At 49.5% G+C, this 16058-nt stretch overlaps 5 protein-coding genes across 5 annotated transcripts; 3 read left to right on the forward strand and 2 right to left on the reverse strand.

Annotated features, from left to right (window-relative positions):
* Positions 1 to 278: 278 nt before the first annotated feature.
* Positions 279 to 1224, forward strand: LTR84_006809 (uncharacterized protein; the record flags this gene model as incomplete). The annotated part of the gene is made up of 2 exons (XM_064850367.1): positions 279 to 644; positions 697 to 1224. The coding sequence occupies 2 exons, from the start codon at positions 279 to 281 to the stop codon at positions 1222 to 1224; spliced, it is 894 nt and encodes a 297-aa protein (XP_064702849.1).
* Positions 1225 to 1441: 217 nt separating this feature from the next.
* LTR84_006810 (uncharacterized protein) lies at positions 1442 to 3249 on the reverse strand (the record flags this gene model as incomplete). Its single annotated transcript, XM_064850368.1, has 2 exons — positions 1442 to 2844; positions 2892 to 3249. The coding sequence occupies 2 exons, from the start codon at positions 3247 to 3249 to the stop codon at positions 1442 to 1444; spliced, it is 1761 nt and encodes a 586-aa protein (XP_064702850.1).
* A 1318-nt stretch (positions 3250 to 4567) lies between these two features.
* On the reverse strand, positions 4568 to 9701 carry LTR84_006811 (uncharacterized protein; the record flags this gene model as incomplete). Its single annotated transcript, XM_064850369.1, has 5 exons — positions 4568 to 5500; positions 5576 to 6437; positions 7794 to 7828; positions 8096 to 8249; positions 8302 to 9701. 5 exons carry the CDS (start codon positions 9699 to 9701, stop codon positions 4568 to 4570), a joined length of 3384 nt encoding a protein of 1127 aa, XP_064702851.1.
* A 1364-nt stretch (positions 9702 to 11065) lies between these two features.
* LTR84_006812 (uncharacterized protein) lies at positions 11066 to 12115 on the forward strand (the record flags this gene model as incomplete). Its single annotated transcript, XM_064850370.1, has 1 exon — positions 11066 to 12115. One exon carries the CDS (start codon positions 11066 to 11068, stop codon positions 12113 to 12115), a length of 1050 nt encoding a protein of 349 aa, XP_064702852.1.
* Positions 12116 to 12508: 393 nt separating this feature from the next.
* Positions 12509 to 15603, forward strand: MCD4 (Glycosyl phosphatidyl inositol anchor synthesis; the record flags this gene model as incomplete). The annotated part of the gene is made up of 2 exons (XM_064850371.1): positions 12509 to 14242; positions 14293 to 15603. 2 exons carry the CDS (start codon positions 12509 to 12511, stop codon positions 15601 to 15603), a joined length of 3045 nt encoding a protein of 1014 aa, XP_064702853.1.
* Positions 15604 to 16058: the final 455 nt, after the last annotated feature.

The raw sequence follows: 16058 nt of genomic DNA on the forward strand, positions 1-16058 counted from the left end.
CATTTCGTTTCAACATGTATATACTTTATGAATGATTAAAGATACCCGCCTCCAACATAGACATACTCGCTTTTCTTCAGCTGCTCACCTTCGGCTAAACGACGATGGAAACCCCATGATATTCGCCTCGTAGAGCACTCCCGTCCTTCCTTGTGAGTAGTTAGCCCTCCGTGTATATTTTGACGTCATCGAAGATCAGCCCTATCGAATACTTCGCTACAGAATGAACAAAGAAACCGTGGACGCCAAATAAATTTTAGACGAATTACTGAACCAACATGGCTTCGACAGAGGAGGACGTCGCCTCACGCCTCGACGCCGAGCTCTCGCTCCTCGACGCCATGTACCCATCCAGCGTGACCTGGATGTGCCAGAGCCGCGAAGTACGCTTCAAAACCTCAACCTCAGCCTCGTCGGGAGAACTACAACTCCGGCTCCCGGACACGTATCCCGGCAGCGGGCTTCCAAGCGTAATCTCCGCGTGTGATGGCACGAGGAACGATGTGCGCGAACGGATGAGGTGTGCGATGCGTGAGTTGGGGCTGGTGGAGGGCGAGGAATGTCTCGATCGGGTTGTTGGTGCGTTTGAGGGCGTCGTTCGTGTTCGTGTGCCCCTGATCCGCTGGTCGTTTCTTTACTTCTACGTGATGCTTGCGAAGTTACAATGAGTCTAATGCTGAGATCTACGGTGGGCAGGAGCATGGATTGAGGACTCCTACTGGATCCGAGACCGGGATTGACAGCACCACCTCTGGGACAAACATGCAACTCGAAACCCAAGATCCACCATCATCATCGAAAACAGTAATCATCTGGCTGCACCATCTTCTCGCGACGTCGAAGCGGAAACTCGCCATCAACCCAACGCTGCACGGATCTGCCAACCCATCACTATCACTATCAACATCAACACCCAACACGCACCAATCGATCTCCGGCATCACGAAACCGGGGTATCCGGGCATCCTGATCTTCAGCGGTGCGTCGCGCCTGGTCGACGCGCACGTGCGCGAGCTGAAGGACTTGAACTGGCAGGCCTTTCAGGTGAGATATGATTCGACTGATGACGGAGCAGACCGTCGGTGCAGATGGGGGTTCGTGCATGAGGAGTCGGAGAACGGAAGGGGTAGGATCGTCGAGGTCGAGACCATGGCGGAGGTTGTCAAGGGGATTGTTGGGGAGAGGGAACGGGGTGTTTTCTTGAGGTGTGTGGGTGTTAAGTAGGTAGGTTCTGCAGGAGGACCATCTAGGTGTCTCTAATATCGTGGGTGGTCATTCATGTATCTATCTAAATCTCTAGATGTATTTCATCTCCATGTTCCCGCAAGCGCGGGACATACTTCTTTCTGGCACTTCAAACTATACGCTTAGATCCGTAGGCTGATCGCGAAAGTATTGACAGTCATTGTTTCCCTCTCCTATCTGATAATCATCAGACATCTCACAAACTATCCTCTCTCCAGCGGCTCCTGACGCGCTGCCAAGAATCCCGCTCCCCGAGCCCGCCCTTCTTCTCCAACCCCAGCCCTCTCTCCACCCACTCTTGACTCCCCATCTCCGTAAGGCGGGACAAGGCTCGTGCAAAGGCAAAGCGCTCCTCATCGCCGGAGAACAAACTACTCTGCTTGAGCATACTCATGCTCATACCCAGGTCGTCCATGAGATTCCGCATGACATCGTCGACATCATGGCCCTCACCCTCCTGGGTATCGCTCTCACTCTGCTTCGATTCGGCGGCGACTTTCTTCTCATCGGAGCTTGCAGACTCTGGATTCGTTTTGACTTTTCGATTTACGCTCTCAAGGCTTTCGTCAAGCTCGGTGCGCGAAAGGAAGAGTTGCGACAGTGGGACCGCCGTCGTCAGTACAAGTTTCGCCTGTGATTCATAAACCGCGTCGATGAAGGTTATGAAGCGCCGAGCCCAGTCGCGCTCGCGGTGTGTCATGCCAGGGACGTCCGTGACGATGAAGGCGTCGAAACTCCGCATCATCTCGATGTAGTCGGCGGCTCCTGTGGCTCGTCCGATGAGTTCGTTGAAGGTGAATCGTGCAGCACGCCCGGAAACCAGTGGGATGGAGACGTCGCGGCCCCATACCGTGATAGTTGTGGGGTGCGGCGGATCCTTTTCGGGGTCGCCAAGGAAGGAGAACCATTTGTTGGCGTGGGAGACAGCGGCGCGGTCGAGAGGGTGGTGGTATACGCCTGACGGAGGGCGGGGCAATTTTCTATAATCGGTGGAGGAGTCGAGGTTTATAACACGTAATTGTTTCTTGAGGAGGTTGATGCAGGGAATGAAGGATTGGCGTTGGATGCCGTTCTTGTAAAGGTCATCCGGGTGTCGGTTGGAGGTGGTGACCAGGACGACGCCGTGGGACATGAGGGATTCGAGGAGGCGGCGTAGAATCATGGCGTCCGCGACGTCTGTACATTGAAATTCGTCGAAGCACAGGATCTGGGAAGTTTCGGCAATGTCGGCTGCGACAAAGGGGACGGCATCGAACTCGCTGCCGTGTTGCATGCGAATCTTATGAAGTCGTTTGTGGACATCTTGCATGAAGTTGTGGAAGTGAATGCGGGTTTTGGAGGTCTGGTTTGGAGGGAGGGTGTCGTAGAATAAATCCATCAACATGGTCTTGCCGGATCCCACATCTCCATACATGTAGAGACCTTTGGGTAGTTCAGCCGGGATCTCATTGATGACCTTCTTTTTCTTGTTGGCACTGAACAGAGAGCCAAAGAGGGATTTCTTTTGGGGCTGGAGGTCGTCGATGCTAGGATGGACGACTTTGGGGGGTTGGTAGTCTATTAAGCTGTCGTGGAGATCTTGAAGGTGTTCGACCAGAGCTGCAGAAGGATTAGCTGGGGACGAGCGACCGAGGCAACCGACTCACTTCTCTGATGCTCATCGTCGCGCAGTTTCCTCGAATGGACGCGGTCGTCGTATTCTTCCAAAGGGCCGTGTTTGGCCAAGTTGGCGACGGCAGCAAGCTGTCTCTTCTGGTGTTGGTGTTGCAGTCGGTGACCCCGCGCGGGCAGCTGCAAGCTGGGGGCGCGGGACACATTAGTGCTGTAGGAGCGATGTAGCAGTTTCCGACGAGAAGAATTGAGATTGTGAGAGAATCTTCGTTGCCTCGTCAAGCAATTGGAACAGATTGAACGGCCTAGTGGTCGCACCGTAGCGTGGTCGAAAACGAAGGTTCTCAGGTAGGTTTGGAAAGCGTTCGGAATTGGGCCTACCGAGGCCTTCATTTTGGCAAGTTCCAGAGGGGAGAAAAGGAGGGAGGAGGAAGTCAGGAAGCCCAAGCTCTGTCACAGTGACTGCATGAGAACAACCGACGTGAAAAGAAATCAAAGAAATATGAAAATGTTAGCGACTAGGATAAACGATGAGCTACTATGGTGGTTCATCGAAAAAGCGTCGAAAGTCGTTGGAACTCGGAAGCGAGCGTATTTCTTACTTTGCTGGACGCGCCTTGCCGGATTTATTAAAATTACCGAGGTGGATTGAGAATCTAACTAGAATCCATGGCAAAATAATGCTGCTTTATGTTCAGTCCGGTTTAGGCCTAGTGCTGGCCTTGGCGAATGTCACAGACTCGAAGCCCCGGGGGTGTTTTGTCGTTGCAAGGCTTCTGGACCGCGAACATTAGGCCATATAAGCTCGTAACTTGTAGCTTGAGTCCATCAGGGTAGTTCCAGCGTACACCCCGTCATGTGCTCGATATCCTGGATGATAACCTCAACGTCCTCCATGACACCGCTCCCGGACGGGAGCACAGCAAACAACATTCCGACGTCCACTTGGGTGATATACAATACAAGGTTTCGCAGTCGACATAGCTAACAGTATCCTTGGACAACTGTCCGCCTTCCCTGCCTTGATCCACTTTTCCACTTTTCCAGATGCCATCTATCTTTCCTGGTCTGTCCGCTGTAGCCTGCGCAGGTCAGTTTATCAACAGAATGACCTGCCATAGAAATTTTATGGAGTGGCTCTAATGCTTCTAGACACTCACAACGACGCATTTGACTGGAATGCAGGTATATAGAGATTGCCTTTTCCGGGGTATTCACTTCACCTGTTGAGATTGAATCTGGATTTGAATTTGAATTTGGATTTGGATTTCCGAAGTTGAACCTGAATGTGTGAATCGGGAGCCCAAAGGCAGTAGGCCGAATCTGAAGGTCACTTGAGCCCTGTATGATGACTCCGGGACCATAGTATGATATAGCAAAGTATACCCACAAGCCCACGAGCTGAGTACCTGCCGTGCCGTGCCGTGCCCTGCCTTTCCGTGTCTCATCTCCCCGTCATATCCTACGTACGCCAAACGTGAACACATGAATAAAAACATGGCCTCATCCTATACGCGATCACATACGATTTCGCATAGCCGTTCCCATCAGGTCGCCCTGCTTGGTATCTTCCCCTTTCCCGGTTTGTATAAAGAGACTTTTTGCTTCGCTTGGTCGAATAACACCTGACTGCACCTGCGCCACTAGTAGTATCGAGTTAACGTATGCCCAGGTCTTCCCCCTTTTCCCTGTACCGTCTCCGAACCGCCGTTCACCCTGTGTTGAAAGCCACATACAGCGTCAGCTTTGGATTCCGCTGCAGCGCCACGTCCAGATTGTCGTCGTTTTCAAGGTCGATATAGCTATTTGTCGACTCATCTTTATACTGTACCAGGATATTCTCATTGACCTTGAGCCGTTCCATTAGTCTCTCCTTCAGCGCGCCAAAGGAGATCTCTGTTGGGACGCGGATCGCGATGATATCATCTTGAAAGAAAACCTTGACTTTCATTCCGCCACTGCCGGCGTTATTAGCCTTCATGCTTGATGACGTCGAGGCCTGGGTTAGGTTGCTTGCTTGTGAGTGGAGGAAGGGAGGTCGATCCATGCCCATTCCTGCTGACATGGGCATTTGTCGTTGTTGCTGAGACATGCGTCCCGACGGTGGTGGCATTCCACCATAGGCACTTCCTGGTATTTGATTGGACGTGACTCGAGAGACGGGTTGCATGGACTGTGATTGTTGTGATCCGCCCGATAATCGGTAGTCCTCTCCCAACGCGCTGGGGTCTATTTCAAAGTCCTGACCAGGTTTGGGTTTGAAGAGATTTCTTACCAACATACTCTTGGAGATGTGTGGTGGCATCCCTACAATATTCTTCATATACTCATCCAGATTCTGGCGTCGCCCATTCGAGATAGCATCCGTGACGTGGGCTACAGGACCTGGCATGAACGGTAGAGTTCGAGGTTTTCCCTTGACATTGCCAGCTTCCTCGGGGAATTGTTCGAGCAGGGCAATCTGAAAGTCATAAAAGTCGGCATAATATCGTGATAATTCCCACCATCGCCCATCCTCCATCTGACACTCGATGATATACCAATACATATCGTTGTCAAAGCAATATCGAGGAACATGCGCACTGATCGGTGCCAAGGGCATGCCTGATTGTTGCTGAGACTGTCGCATTGATTGGGACTGTTCCTGTCCAGCGAGTTAGTCTTGATTTCTGCAGAGGGAGAGGGAGATCCAAAGTTCAAGAACTTCGGATTCACTTACATAATTGTTACTCGCCAGAGACGCTTCCGATCCACCATTCTGTAAACTCATCCGCGCCATCTCCAAGGTCATCTGATTCGCTGGTTGTCCATTATCAAATTTGCCCAAGCTGATACTGCTGTTTTTATATTCGGCCGCGAACTTCTTCCACTCCTCCACTCGGGGCACGCCAGCCTTGCGCACCGCTTCCAATGGATCTGGGACTGATTGCATTGTAGCCGTATCCTTAATATCGACAAAAGACACCGGGATCAATCCAGGTCCTCCTAACCGTCCAATCGGTTTGGCCACAAACCATTCCGGGTTGGACTGCGCGACCACGATAATTGCCTCTCCAGCCTTTGCCTCTAGTTCGTCCGCTCTCTCCGCGTTGAAATCATATTGTACAACGCCGTAAACCATGGCGCCAGTGGTTCTTCCCGCCATGCTCTGGCCTCGGGTATGTGTTGGTGGTCGGGTGGTAGCTGTGGACTCGGATCTGGTATGTGTGGAATTACTCGAGCCTTTTTCCGAAAAGCCGGAATCATGACCGTCGGGTTTCTCTCCCGGAGACGATAAGGAATTCCCACTTTGTCTTTGTTGTTTGCCGACAGTTTCGAAAAAAGCGACGGGTACAAGACCTCGGGCAGTTGGAATCAAGGGGTTGCACGCTTCGTACCATTCGGTATCGTCCTCGCGACTTAAGACGTGGAAGAAATCACCCTTAAGAAAAGCCAGCTCTTGTCCATTTTTGTTCTGTGGCTCGTAGTCGTAAAGGGCCTTGATGACTTTCTTGGGTGGTAAGGCTTGAATGGTTTTAGGAGCGATGGAGAGAGTTGAGGGTTTGGCTGCCGCGGCTGCTTCCTTTTGTTTCTCGCCCCCCCTTATAGAGGTACGAAAGTTCTGTGTTAAAGAACACGAAAGATGTCAGTAAACTTTTCAGAGGATGCTGCGCGCGTGATGACCACTTGGAAAGACAATGTAGGTGTGTTGGAGTGCGGACGAACCCTCATAGTCGCATGAACGACGTGGCGACCGTCTGAAGCCCCGCAGTTGGCGTCGGTGTTGGCGCTGGTAGACGTGTGGCCTGAGACTTGAACGGCGACGGCGGCGACGGGGTGTATGAAAAGAGGGTTTTGGATGTTCTAGATCAAGGCTATCCTCCCCATATGGGCGTCTGCAGGAACGGTGGATTTCCAAATGCGATGAAACTTGAAGGAAAAGGTGTTTCAGGTGAACTTGGGTGGGATGGGATGTGGATGTGGATGTGATTGTGGACATGGGGGGTTTGCGACGTTGGTGGATGGATGGATGGTGTGTGTGTACAGTCCGTGCAGCTGGTCAGTGCGCGTGAACTTGATCAGCAAAGGCCGGGGAAGTGTTGTAGGCATAGGGTACCGAAGATTTAGTGGCCAAGTGCCCCGAGGGAGTTACTCCTTAGGCAGCTGCCCGGGGGCTTCCGGCATCGATGTGTCTCTGGACCAAAACCCGAGGGCTCCGTACCCTTGGTACTTTAGGTACCTGCCTAGGGAAGTACCTACTTTGTATAAACAAGGGCAAGTTTTTTCACGGGCCTACGACGCTATCTTAACGGCTGAGGCCCTACCCGAAATTGACGTTGACAGGGTTCACCATTGTTGATTCAACACGAATTGATCGCGAACCACGCACGAGATTAAGATTAAATCATCACATCGTCCTTGCTTTGTTTCATTCATCATTGACACTGACTGTCTACTCCGTAAGTAGTGACGACGACTATTCTGATGCATGAGGGTTTTGGCGTTGTCTATGCTTTCAGATGTGCTGTAGGAGTAGTTTTTGTGCTATCAACTTTCAGGTGTCCCCATCACCTAGCCGACCTGCAGTAGAAAATCTTTCATCACCAAACAAATGTACCTGTTAGCCACTAGGTGAGCCTAGAGAGACCCCTAGCCTAGCCTACCATGCACCTAGACACGTGGAAAACTCTGCCTGTCTTTGGAACGGACTTCGAAACCTTGTTTTTCCACCGTCGGCTGCCGAGAATAGGAAGAGTCAAGTCGGAATGCCTCCTTGCACAGACTCTTACCGAGGATTCGTACATTGACATCCCCTCCCTAGTGCACAGCCAAAGCACCTCATCACTGGACGGAAGATACAATGAGACTGATTTACATTGTGCTACAGGCATCTGTCTACAGTGATTCATAGAACAGGAACCACGTGTGAAATGACCTCTTGCGTTCTTTGTACACACCTGACCAATGCTGCAATGACAACCCTCTTCTCGGACTATTGGGGCAGTGAGTCAGGTGTCAACAGGAAGACGTTGGACGATTCATCGCAATCACAATTGATGACCTCTTCGTTCCCACACTGCTTTTGCTGGTAGAACGCCAACGCCGGGTATCTGGGAAATGGCAAACATCGCCTGCTGAGGAAGAAAACCCATTTCCTTGAAACATGCAACAAAGTAAATATGAGGACATTTCATATTTGTCCCTTGATGTCGATCTGTCCAAACGCTTGGGTCTTTGCATTTTGAAAGATGGACCCCACCTTGCCAGTCAGAAAACGCACATCACCATCGCGTTCTTCCAACAAGCTAGGTGATTCATCGGGGACGTGCTCTAAAATGAATTGGCACGCTTCTTCATCCGAATCAAATCCAAGCTCTTCAGTTACCAAGCGTAGGCGCACGTCTGGTTTATACCTTTTCCAATGTTAGTCGTTGACTCTCAATGCCTCAAGAGGGGAGAACTCACGATTTGCACATGCAAGCAAGTGCCGCAATACGTTCCCGTGCTACGAACATGTCCATCAAGTAACCCCCCATATCGGGAACACTATGGTACAGTTTGAATAACTTGTGGTAGTTGCCCAATGCCAGAGCCGATCGCACTTCGAGTGCATGCTTGATTGATGGTTCCGTTTTGTCTGCTTCGGTTAGATCGGAAAGTACATCATTCATGTCAGTCCGGTTGCACGTATGGATAAAGTAGAGAATACGATATGCTGTGAATTCCACAGGGTGACCGCCAAGATTCTGTTTGTACAGACCTTTCAGTTGCGTTTGACACTGGTTATACTCACCCAGGTCACCCTTCTCCAGCGCAATTCGGGCGTGATACTCGTACACGTTCGTCGTAAAATCATTCTTGATGTGTTGCACGGTCAGATCTTGTCGGAGGGATTTGAACTGGTCGCAGATATAAACATAGTTGGGAGCAAGACGCCATTTTTGCTTGAGAAGTTCGAGTGTCTTCCTTAACACCTCCAGTGGTCGGACATCGTCAGGATTGGGGGCTGATGTTAGCCGGAAATAATTCTTTTCCAACTTCTGGGATCGCCCGATAATGGGTCCAATGGGTTCCGGCGAAGCACCTCGTGATGACTCTTGGGTGCGTGGAGAATTCGATCCTCCCAAGGAGTCTTCAAATCTTTTCTTCCGGGACTCTAGATTCGCATTCGATTTACTTACGGATTTGCTCATATCAAGCTTTGGCCGTTTCTCATTGGGGGCAAAAGAGATTCGATCTGCCAGTGATCCAACGGGTTGGGTATTTGCCCTCCAAGGAGGAATCGCAGTCACTTCGTCCATTTCGGTCGACTTCCGTTTACGAGGTCCGTCAGTGCGAGATTGTTGGTAATAAGACATGACCGCACCGTCCATGTTTGCTGGTGGGGGAACGTAAGATGGGGACATGGGGGCAAGCAGGGCACGTGTTCGCTCCTCCTGAAGCATCTGTTGTGGTAGGGGTAATTCTACCCAATTGGTAGTCTCGAGTTTCCCATGCTGGGTTGCCTCGGTTATTACTTCTTTCAATCTCGATTCAATTTGCTCCTTGGTAATACCGACAATGGAGTTTTCTTGAGCAAACGAGCGATTGACATAATCACGGACTGCTGGGGACCAAGTTATTTTCTTCTTTGGTGGCGCTGAAGGAGTTGTGGACGTGGTGGACAGACTAGCCGCCGGTGGTGGAAGGTATTGATGGGAATTCGAATTCAAAGGAGGTGGAACATAGAATGGTGGAGGAGGAAGATTAGATTGATGACCAAAAGTCTGCCGAGCAGGAACTGGGATGTAAGCATTTTGGCTGTTCATCGTCGCGTAAGAATTTGAAGACTGCCAGGGCGCGTGTCCTGACGCAGAAGAGTACATGACTGGAATTTTGAGAAAGCAAAAGAGGAAGAAAGAGAAAGGGTCGAAGCGCGCGCAGATGAGCTGAGGGTGAGGGTAGCAGTGAAAGAGTACAGAGATTCTTTCACCGAACGCCGTGCCAATGACTATGATCGAGATGAGAACAACGGCACGTCTACGCTCGTATGTGACTGAGTATGAAGCAGAAGAGAGTCGGTGTCAAATGGTAGTGGCAGGAGTTTGAGGTGAAGTTGACGTCCAAGAAAACGAGTCCTAGAGAATCTTGGCACTGTAACCAAAATAGGGATAGTTTACTCTTTGGTATCACGTGGCTGGAAATATCGTGATGCCTTCGATGAGGATCGGATTGCGACTGGTTCCAACTTCGGCTATCGACCTCGTGAGGATTCCTCTTCATAAACGATCATGGCCATTCTTCGTAAATGATGGAAATGGTTGACAGCTAAACGAATATGGCTAAAGATGAAATCAATAAATCATAACCATAAGCCGGATGTTCCTCAAAAAGCCAGAGCTCACAGCTGGCTCTCGACCAACCCTATTTCAAGATGAGGCACTGCTCTCTGTTCAAGATGGGGTTGGACTTTACGAAGGGTATGTTTATTTCTCGAATGCACCCAAGTAGGCGCATTGTTGATACAGGGATAGAAAATATAAAATAGACACTTGCCAGAAAGGCCATGCCTATCTCACATCACATCGATTGTGTTATGTCGATGATGCCGATCCAAGAGCAAATTCATGGGCGGTAGATTTAAAGGACGTTGAAAGGCATGAATTTCAGGTACGTTCCATCATGTTCCACATTGGCAGCCTTATCAAATGAGAAAACCTTGCAGGCTAGCTTTCTTAAGTCTTCTGCAAAAATTACTCTTCACCCTAAACCGCTGAAACGTGGTTTTGGGAGTGGTTTGAAAGGTGTCGGTGCACAATCTCCAGCCTTCCAAAGAGTCGCATCCGCATCTTCACCAAACTCAAGGTCTCCTAGTCCTTTCCGTCCAACAGCATCCTTGCCGGTGGTTGTGGGTACTTGGGTCTGTCCAATATGTTCATTCTCGAATCCAGTTCCATCCAATCTTGATCCGACTATTGCCACAGAATCATTTCCACTACCGCCATGTCTTGCTTGTGGAATCAAGCCACCATTTCCACTTGTTTTGAAGGCGGCGATTGCGGCCAATGCAAATCGTGTTCCCGATACAAGCCAACAATTTGATCTACCCAATACGGTAGGTTCCAGGCAATCATATCACGAGGAGATCAGTTCGTCGGGAGAGAATACGTGTCCTCGTTGTACCTTCCATAACGCTCCTGGGATGAGCATATGTGAACTGTGTTCTGCACCTCTACCAAGCACGAGTTCAATGCATAAGCTTCCATTTCAAAATCCCAATGCACGGTCTGGTTCCCCAGGTCCGGAAATCTCAGGTCTCTCTTTGGAGGAAGAGCATGAACCACAAATGGTCAAGTTTTCGTTTCGATCTGGGGGCGATCGTGTCTTCTATGACAGGCTGAAGAATGCAATGATTCAGCGGAAATGGTTATTACAACAAGCTCCACCAATTCCACAAGCAGATGAAACCCGTTCTTCCACTCCTTCAAGCACGACGGAAGCCATGGGTATATCGGGAACTCGGGTCGCTGCTGCCGGAATTGCAGGGCTCGAACAGCGAGGATTACGAACTCGTAAGAACAACGAGGCAGTCCTCGGTAGTGCTTTTGAAGACCTTGAGGCACTGATGGCCTCCGCAAAAGACATAGTGGCACTGGCTGAACGCTTTGCAGTGGAATCGGGATCTAACAAAGACTTACTCAGCCAATCCTCTGATCCAGTACTATCACAATCAGCGGTGGCATTGGGAATGATTACTACAAAGGATGTTCTTGGTGACAGTTCGAACACGCTCTATATCAATGAGCTTGCCCGTAACTTGGCAGAATATGCAACGGACGACAGAAGGGGAGTTCTTCGACATCAAGGAGGCACCATGAGCCTGGTTGATCTGTGGGCCGTTTTCAACAAAAGTCAAAATGGTGTCGAACTTGTCAGTCCAGCAGATTTTCACAAGGCTGCTGAAGCCTGGGAGAGACTGGGCCTCCCAATCAAATTACGGCGATATCGAAGTGGGTTACTTGTTGTCCAACGTCGGGATGCCAGTGATGAGAAGACAATTAAACAACTACAGGATTGGTTGAATTCGATGAAGACAACACAATCTGAGCAGAACGTGTTGTGGGATCAGGAGAGCTTTGGCTTTGGAGTCACTGCGCAGCAAGCAGCTGCGAAGTTTGGCTGGAGTTTGGGGGTTGCCAGTGAGGAGTTGGAAATGGCGGAAGAAACTGGCGCCCTCTGTCGAGAAGAGGGTGTGGAAGGACTTAAGTTCTGGCTCAATATTTTGAGAGAAGATGATTAACGAAAGTACAGGATGGATCATTGGTATAGACTATAAGACTGAGCTGTTGATTTAGAACAACCATCAGACATCAACCCATTGGGCATTGAGATAGGCATCTGAAAGCAGGCTCAATTTACCCCTGACACGTGATCCAGCGAATTCCAATGTGGCATTAGTGCTCACTAGATCGGATTGGTCCTAGTTCTTCTCTAAGGTCCTCTCGGATCCGGAACACTTTCCTCTCTGGTAAATTTTGGGTTCCAGGGACATTGAACCTCCACCTCCTCATAGACTGCGCTCAATCAATGTGGAAGCCTAAGGGGATTCATGGTAAGTTGTAAATTACCAATGAACCATGATCTCTTCTCACTCTAGTCATTCCTTCCGTCGTTAAACCCTTTGGCCTCAAGAATGGCACGACTTGGCCGTGCGGGCTTCCTTGCCCTGGCGGTCGTCTTTCATCTCATCTACATCTTGTCCATCTTCGATATCTACTTTGTCAGTCCCATTGTCCATGGTATGAGGGCATATGCGCCTGCACGAGATCATCCTCCTGCCAAAAGACTTGTCTTATTTGTTGGTGATGGACTACGAGCAGACAAAGCCTTCCAATCTTTCCCAGATCCTTCACCTTCTGACCCCGCCAATGTCGACCTGACCCCTCGACCACTCGCACCGTTCCTTCGTTCCCGCGTTCTCGAACATGGTACTTTTGGTGTATCTCACACACGAGTTCCCACAGAATCAAGGCCTGGACATGTTGCCCTCATCGCAGGACTCTATGAAGATGTCTCGGCAGTTACTACTGGTTGGAAACTCAATCCGGTGGACTTTGACAGTGTCTTCAACCGGAGTCGGCATACTTGGAGTTGGGGAAGTCCCGATATTCTTGCCATGTTCAAGGAAGGCTCAGTCCCAGGTCGAGTAGACGCGGATCAATATGGTGAAGAGTTTGAAGATTTCACTTCGGACTCGACCATGTTGGATATCTGGGTGTTTGACAAGGTCAAGGAGCTATTCAAATCGGCAAGCACAAATTCTACTCTGAATAGTGCTTTAAGGCAAGATAAACTGGTGTTCTTCTTGCATTTATTGGGCTTGGATACTGCTGGTCATGGATACCGTCCTTATTCCAAAGAATATCTCCACAACATCAAGATCGTGGATCAAGGAGTCGAGGAAATCACAAATTTGATCAATGATTTTTACGATGATGGCGAGACTGCTTACATCTTTACCGCCGATCATGGCATGAGTGATTGGGGTAGCCATGGAGATGGGCATCCAGATAACACAAGGACACCCCTAATTGCATGGGGTGCAGGTGTTGCCAAACCTCAACTACATCCTAATGGTGTCGCCCCAGGCCATGAAGATGGCTTCTCCTCTGACTGGGGGTTGGAACATGTCCACAGACACGACGTCGGTCAAGCTGATGTCGCTCCTTTAATGGCATACCTGGCTGGGTTGGAATATCCTGTCAACTCGGTCGGAGAGTTACCATTGTCTTACCTCTCAGCCACTCCTAAGGAAAAGGCCAACGCTGCTCTCACCAATTCAAAGCAGGTTCTGGAAATCTATAGAGTCAAGGAGCAACAGAAGAAGGCCACCGCGTTGAAATTTCAGTCTTATCCACCCTTCTCAAGGGCAAATTCCTCCATCACAGACCGAGTATCGGCCATTGAGTCTGCCATATCTAGGGAGCACTATGATATAGCTATTGAGATTTCAGCCGACCTTTTACATCATGCCATCCAAGGATTGCGTTATTTGCAAACTTATGACTGGCTTTTCCTGCGAGCCTTGATCACTTTGGGCTATTTCGGCTGGATCACCTACGCTATCACGACCGTTATCGATTTACATGTTCTCCATGGCGCAGTATCGGAGGAGCGAACTCTTGCTTCGACAATCACGTTCTCATCCATCCTTGTTCTCCTGTATTCATCTTTTGTTATTGATCGATCACCAATCACATACTACGCATATGCCATATTCCCAGTCTTCTTCTGGGAAGAAATATTTGCCAGGAGAAAGGCATTGGTTTCGGGCTTCAAGATTCTCTTTGGCCATGTTGAAGGAATTTCTGGCCATTCGGCTCTTGCCTTCCAAGTTGTGCTCTACATTGTCGCACTAGAAGCATTCGTAAGTTTCTTGACTTCCAACATACGATTCATTGCTCTAACGCGAAACAGGTACAATCATATTTCCACCGTGCAATTTTGACTGTCTGTTATATTATTGGCGCTGTCTATCCCATTGCCTATGGAAAGAATTTTGTGCGGAAGAACTTTGTTCTTGTACTTGCATGGGCAGCTGGCTGCTCAATTCTAAGCACATTCACATTGTTACCGGCCAACAAAACTGAAAATTCGAACACCATCACTGCCGGAGGGCTTCTCATGGTTGGAGCTGGTCTTTTTTATCTCATCTTCGAGCATCAAATCACTACCCGATCCAAATCCTACCAGGAAACGATATCTCAACCTAACCATGTTTCAAGGCTTCTCATGGGACTTCAGATTGGAGTCCTTGTATTAACAATAATCGTCACGCGTTCAAGCGCTGCATCACTCCAAGCGAGGAAAGGCCTGCCATTTGGAAATCAGGTCGTTGGATGGTTGGTGTTGGTTTTGTCGTTGATCCTACCATTTGTACACCGAATATCCCCTAACAAGCATTACCTCCATCGACTCGTCATCATCTTTCTCTCATTCTCACCAACTTTCGTCCTACTAACAATCTCATATGAAGGACTATTCTTCTTCACATTTTGTTCTACCTTACTGACATGGGTACGACTCGAGCATGTCATTCAATTGCACGACACGGAAACGACTGCATCTCCAGCAACTCCGCCATCTGATAAGGCGTCAAATGGTGTTACAATCACCTCCGTGTCCAAACAGCCGGCGAATCTCAAATCAGACACGACTTTCCGCACCTTGGCCCTTGCAGATCTCCGTCGAGCTCTATTCTTCCTCTTCTTTCTACAATCTGGGTTCTTCTCGACTGGAAACATCGCATCAGTCTCCAGCTTCAGTCTCGAAGCAGTCTATCGCCTGATTCCAATCTTTGATCCCTTCTCACAAGCTGCTCTACTTCTTTTCAAGATTATGGTTCCGTTCGCAATAATCTCCGCAGCATTAGGCATCCTGAACCGTCGCCTGGGTCTACAATCATCAGCGTTGTTCATGGTCGTCATGGCAGTGAGCGATGTCATGACATTGAATTTTTTCTGGATGGTCAAGGACGAAGGTAGCTGGTTGGATATTGGAACCACTATCAGCCACTTTGTCATTGGAAGTGGTTTGGCCATTTTCGTCGCTGGGCTGGAAGGCCTCAGTGAAGTCCTCATTAGTGGTGTCGAGGTCGAATCGTATGAAGACAAGGCCAACGCTGCGGGTATGGATACTATCAATGGGGGAAAGAGTTTAAGCGACCACACACATGCTAACGGAAAGGCAAATGGTGCTGCTGTTAATGAGCGACCTGTGATTGAGTGATTAGGTGATAGCTCGAGTCCGACCAAAGTACAGAGAACAGCCAGCACCCCATATCGCATGAGCTTGCGCCAATGGTCAAAGCTTTTCCATGAATACATATCCTATACCCCGGGTTGTACTGTTCTGTTCCTCCACGTCCTGGCAGCCTATGATCCACAGCATCGTGATACTGTGCTTCCGCAAGCGTCTGCCTCGCACCACCCAGGAAATTCTTCGCACTATTTCTTGACTGATTCGTCTTCTGCGGATCTACCTTCTGGCTCTTGCTTCTCACTCGCCTCTTGTCTTCCATGACTCCTGTTAGAGGGTTCTACATCCGACTGGAGCAACTGGACGCTTACGGTCGGCTCGCAGGAGCTGACAGATTGACCGACACCTCTGGCTAACACGGATGGCTAGGTTCGTGTCGGGCGGTTTTCTGATATTGGATTCATTGAAAGCCAGTGTGGTATATC

This window comes from Exophiala bonariae, assembly GCF_035927105.1.
Source record: "Exophiala bonariae strain CCFEE 5792 chromosome Unknown scaffold_26, whole genome shotgun sequence".
NCBI classification, from domain to species: domain Eukaryota; kingdom Fungi; phylum Ascomycota; class Eurotiomycetes; order Chaetothyriales; family Herpotrichiellaceae; genus Exophiala; species Exophiala bonariae.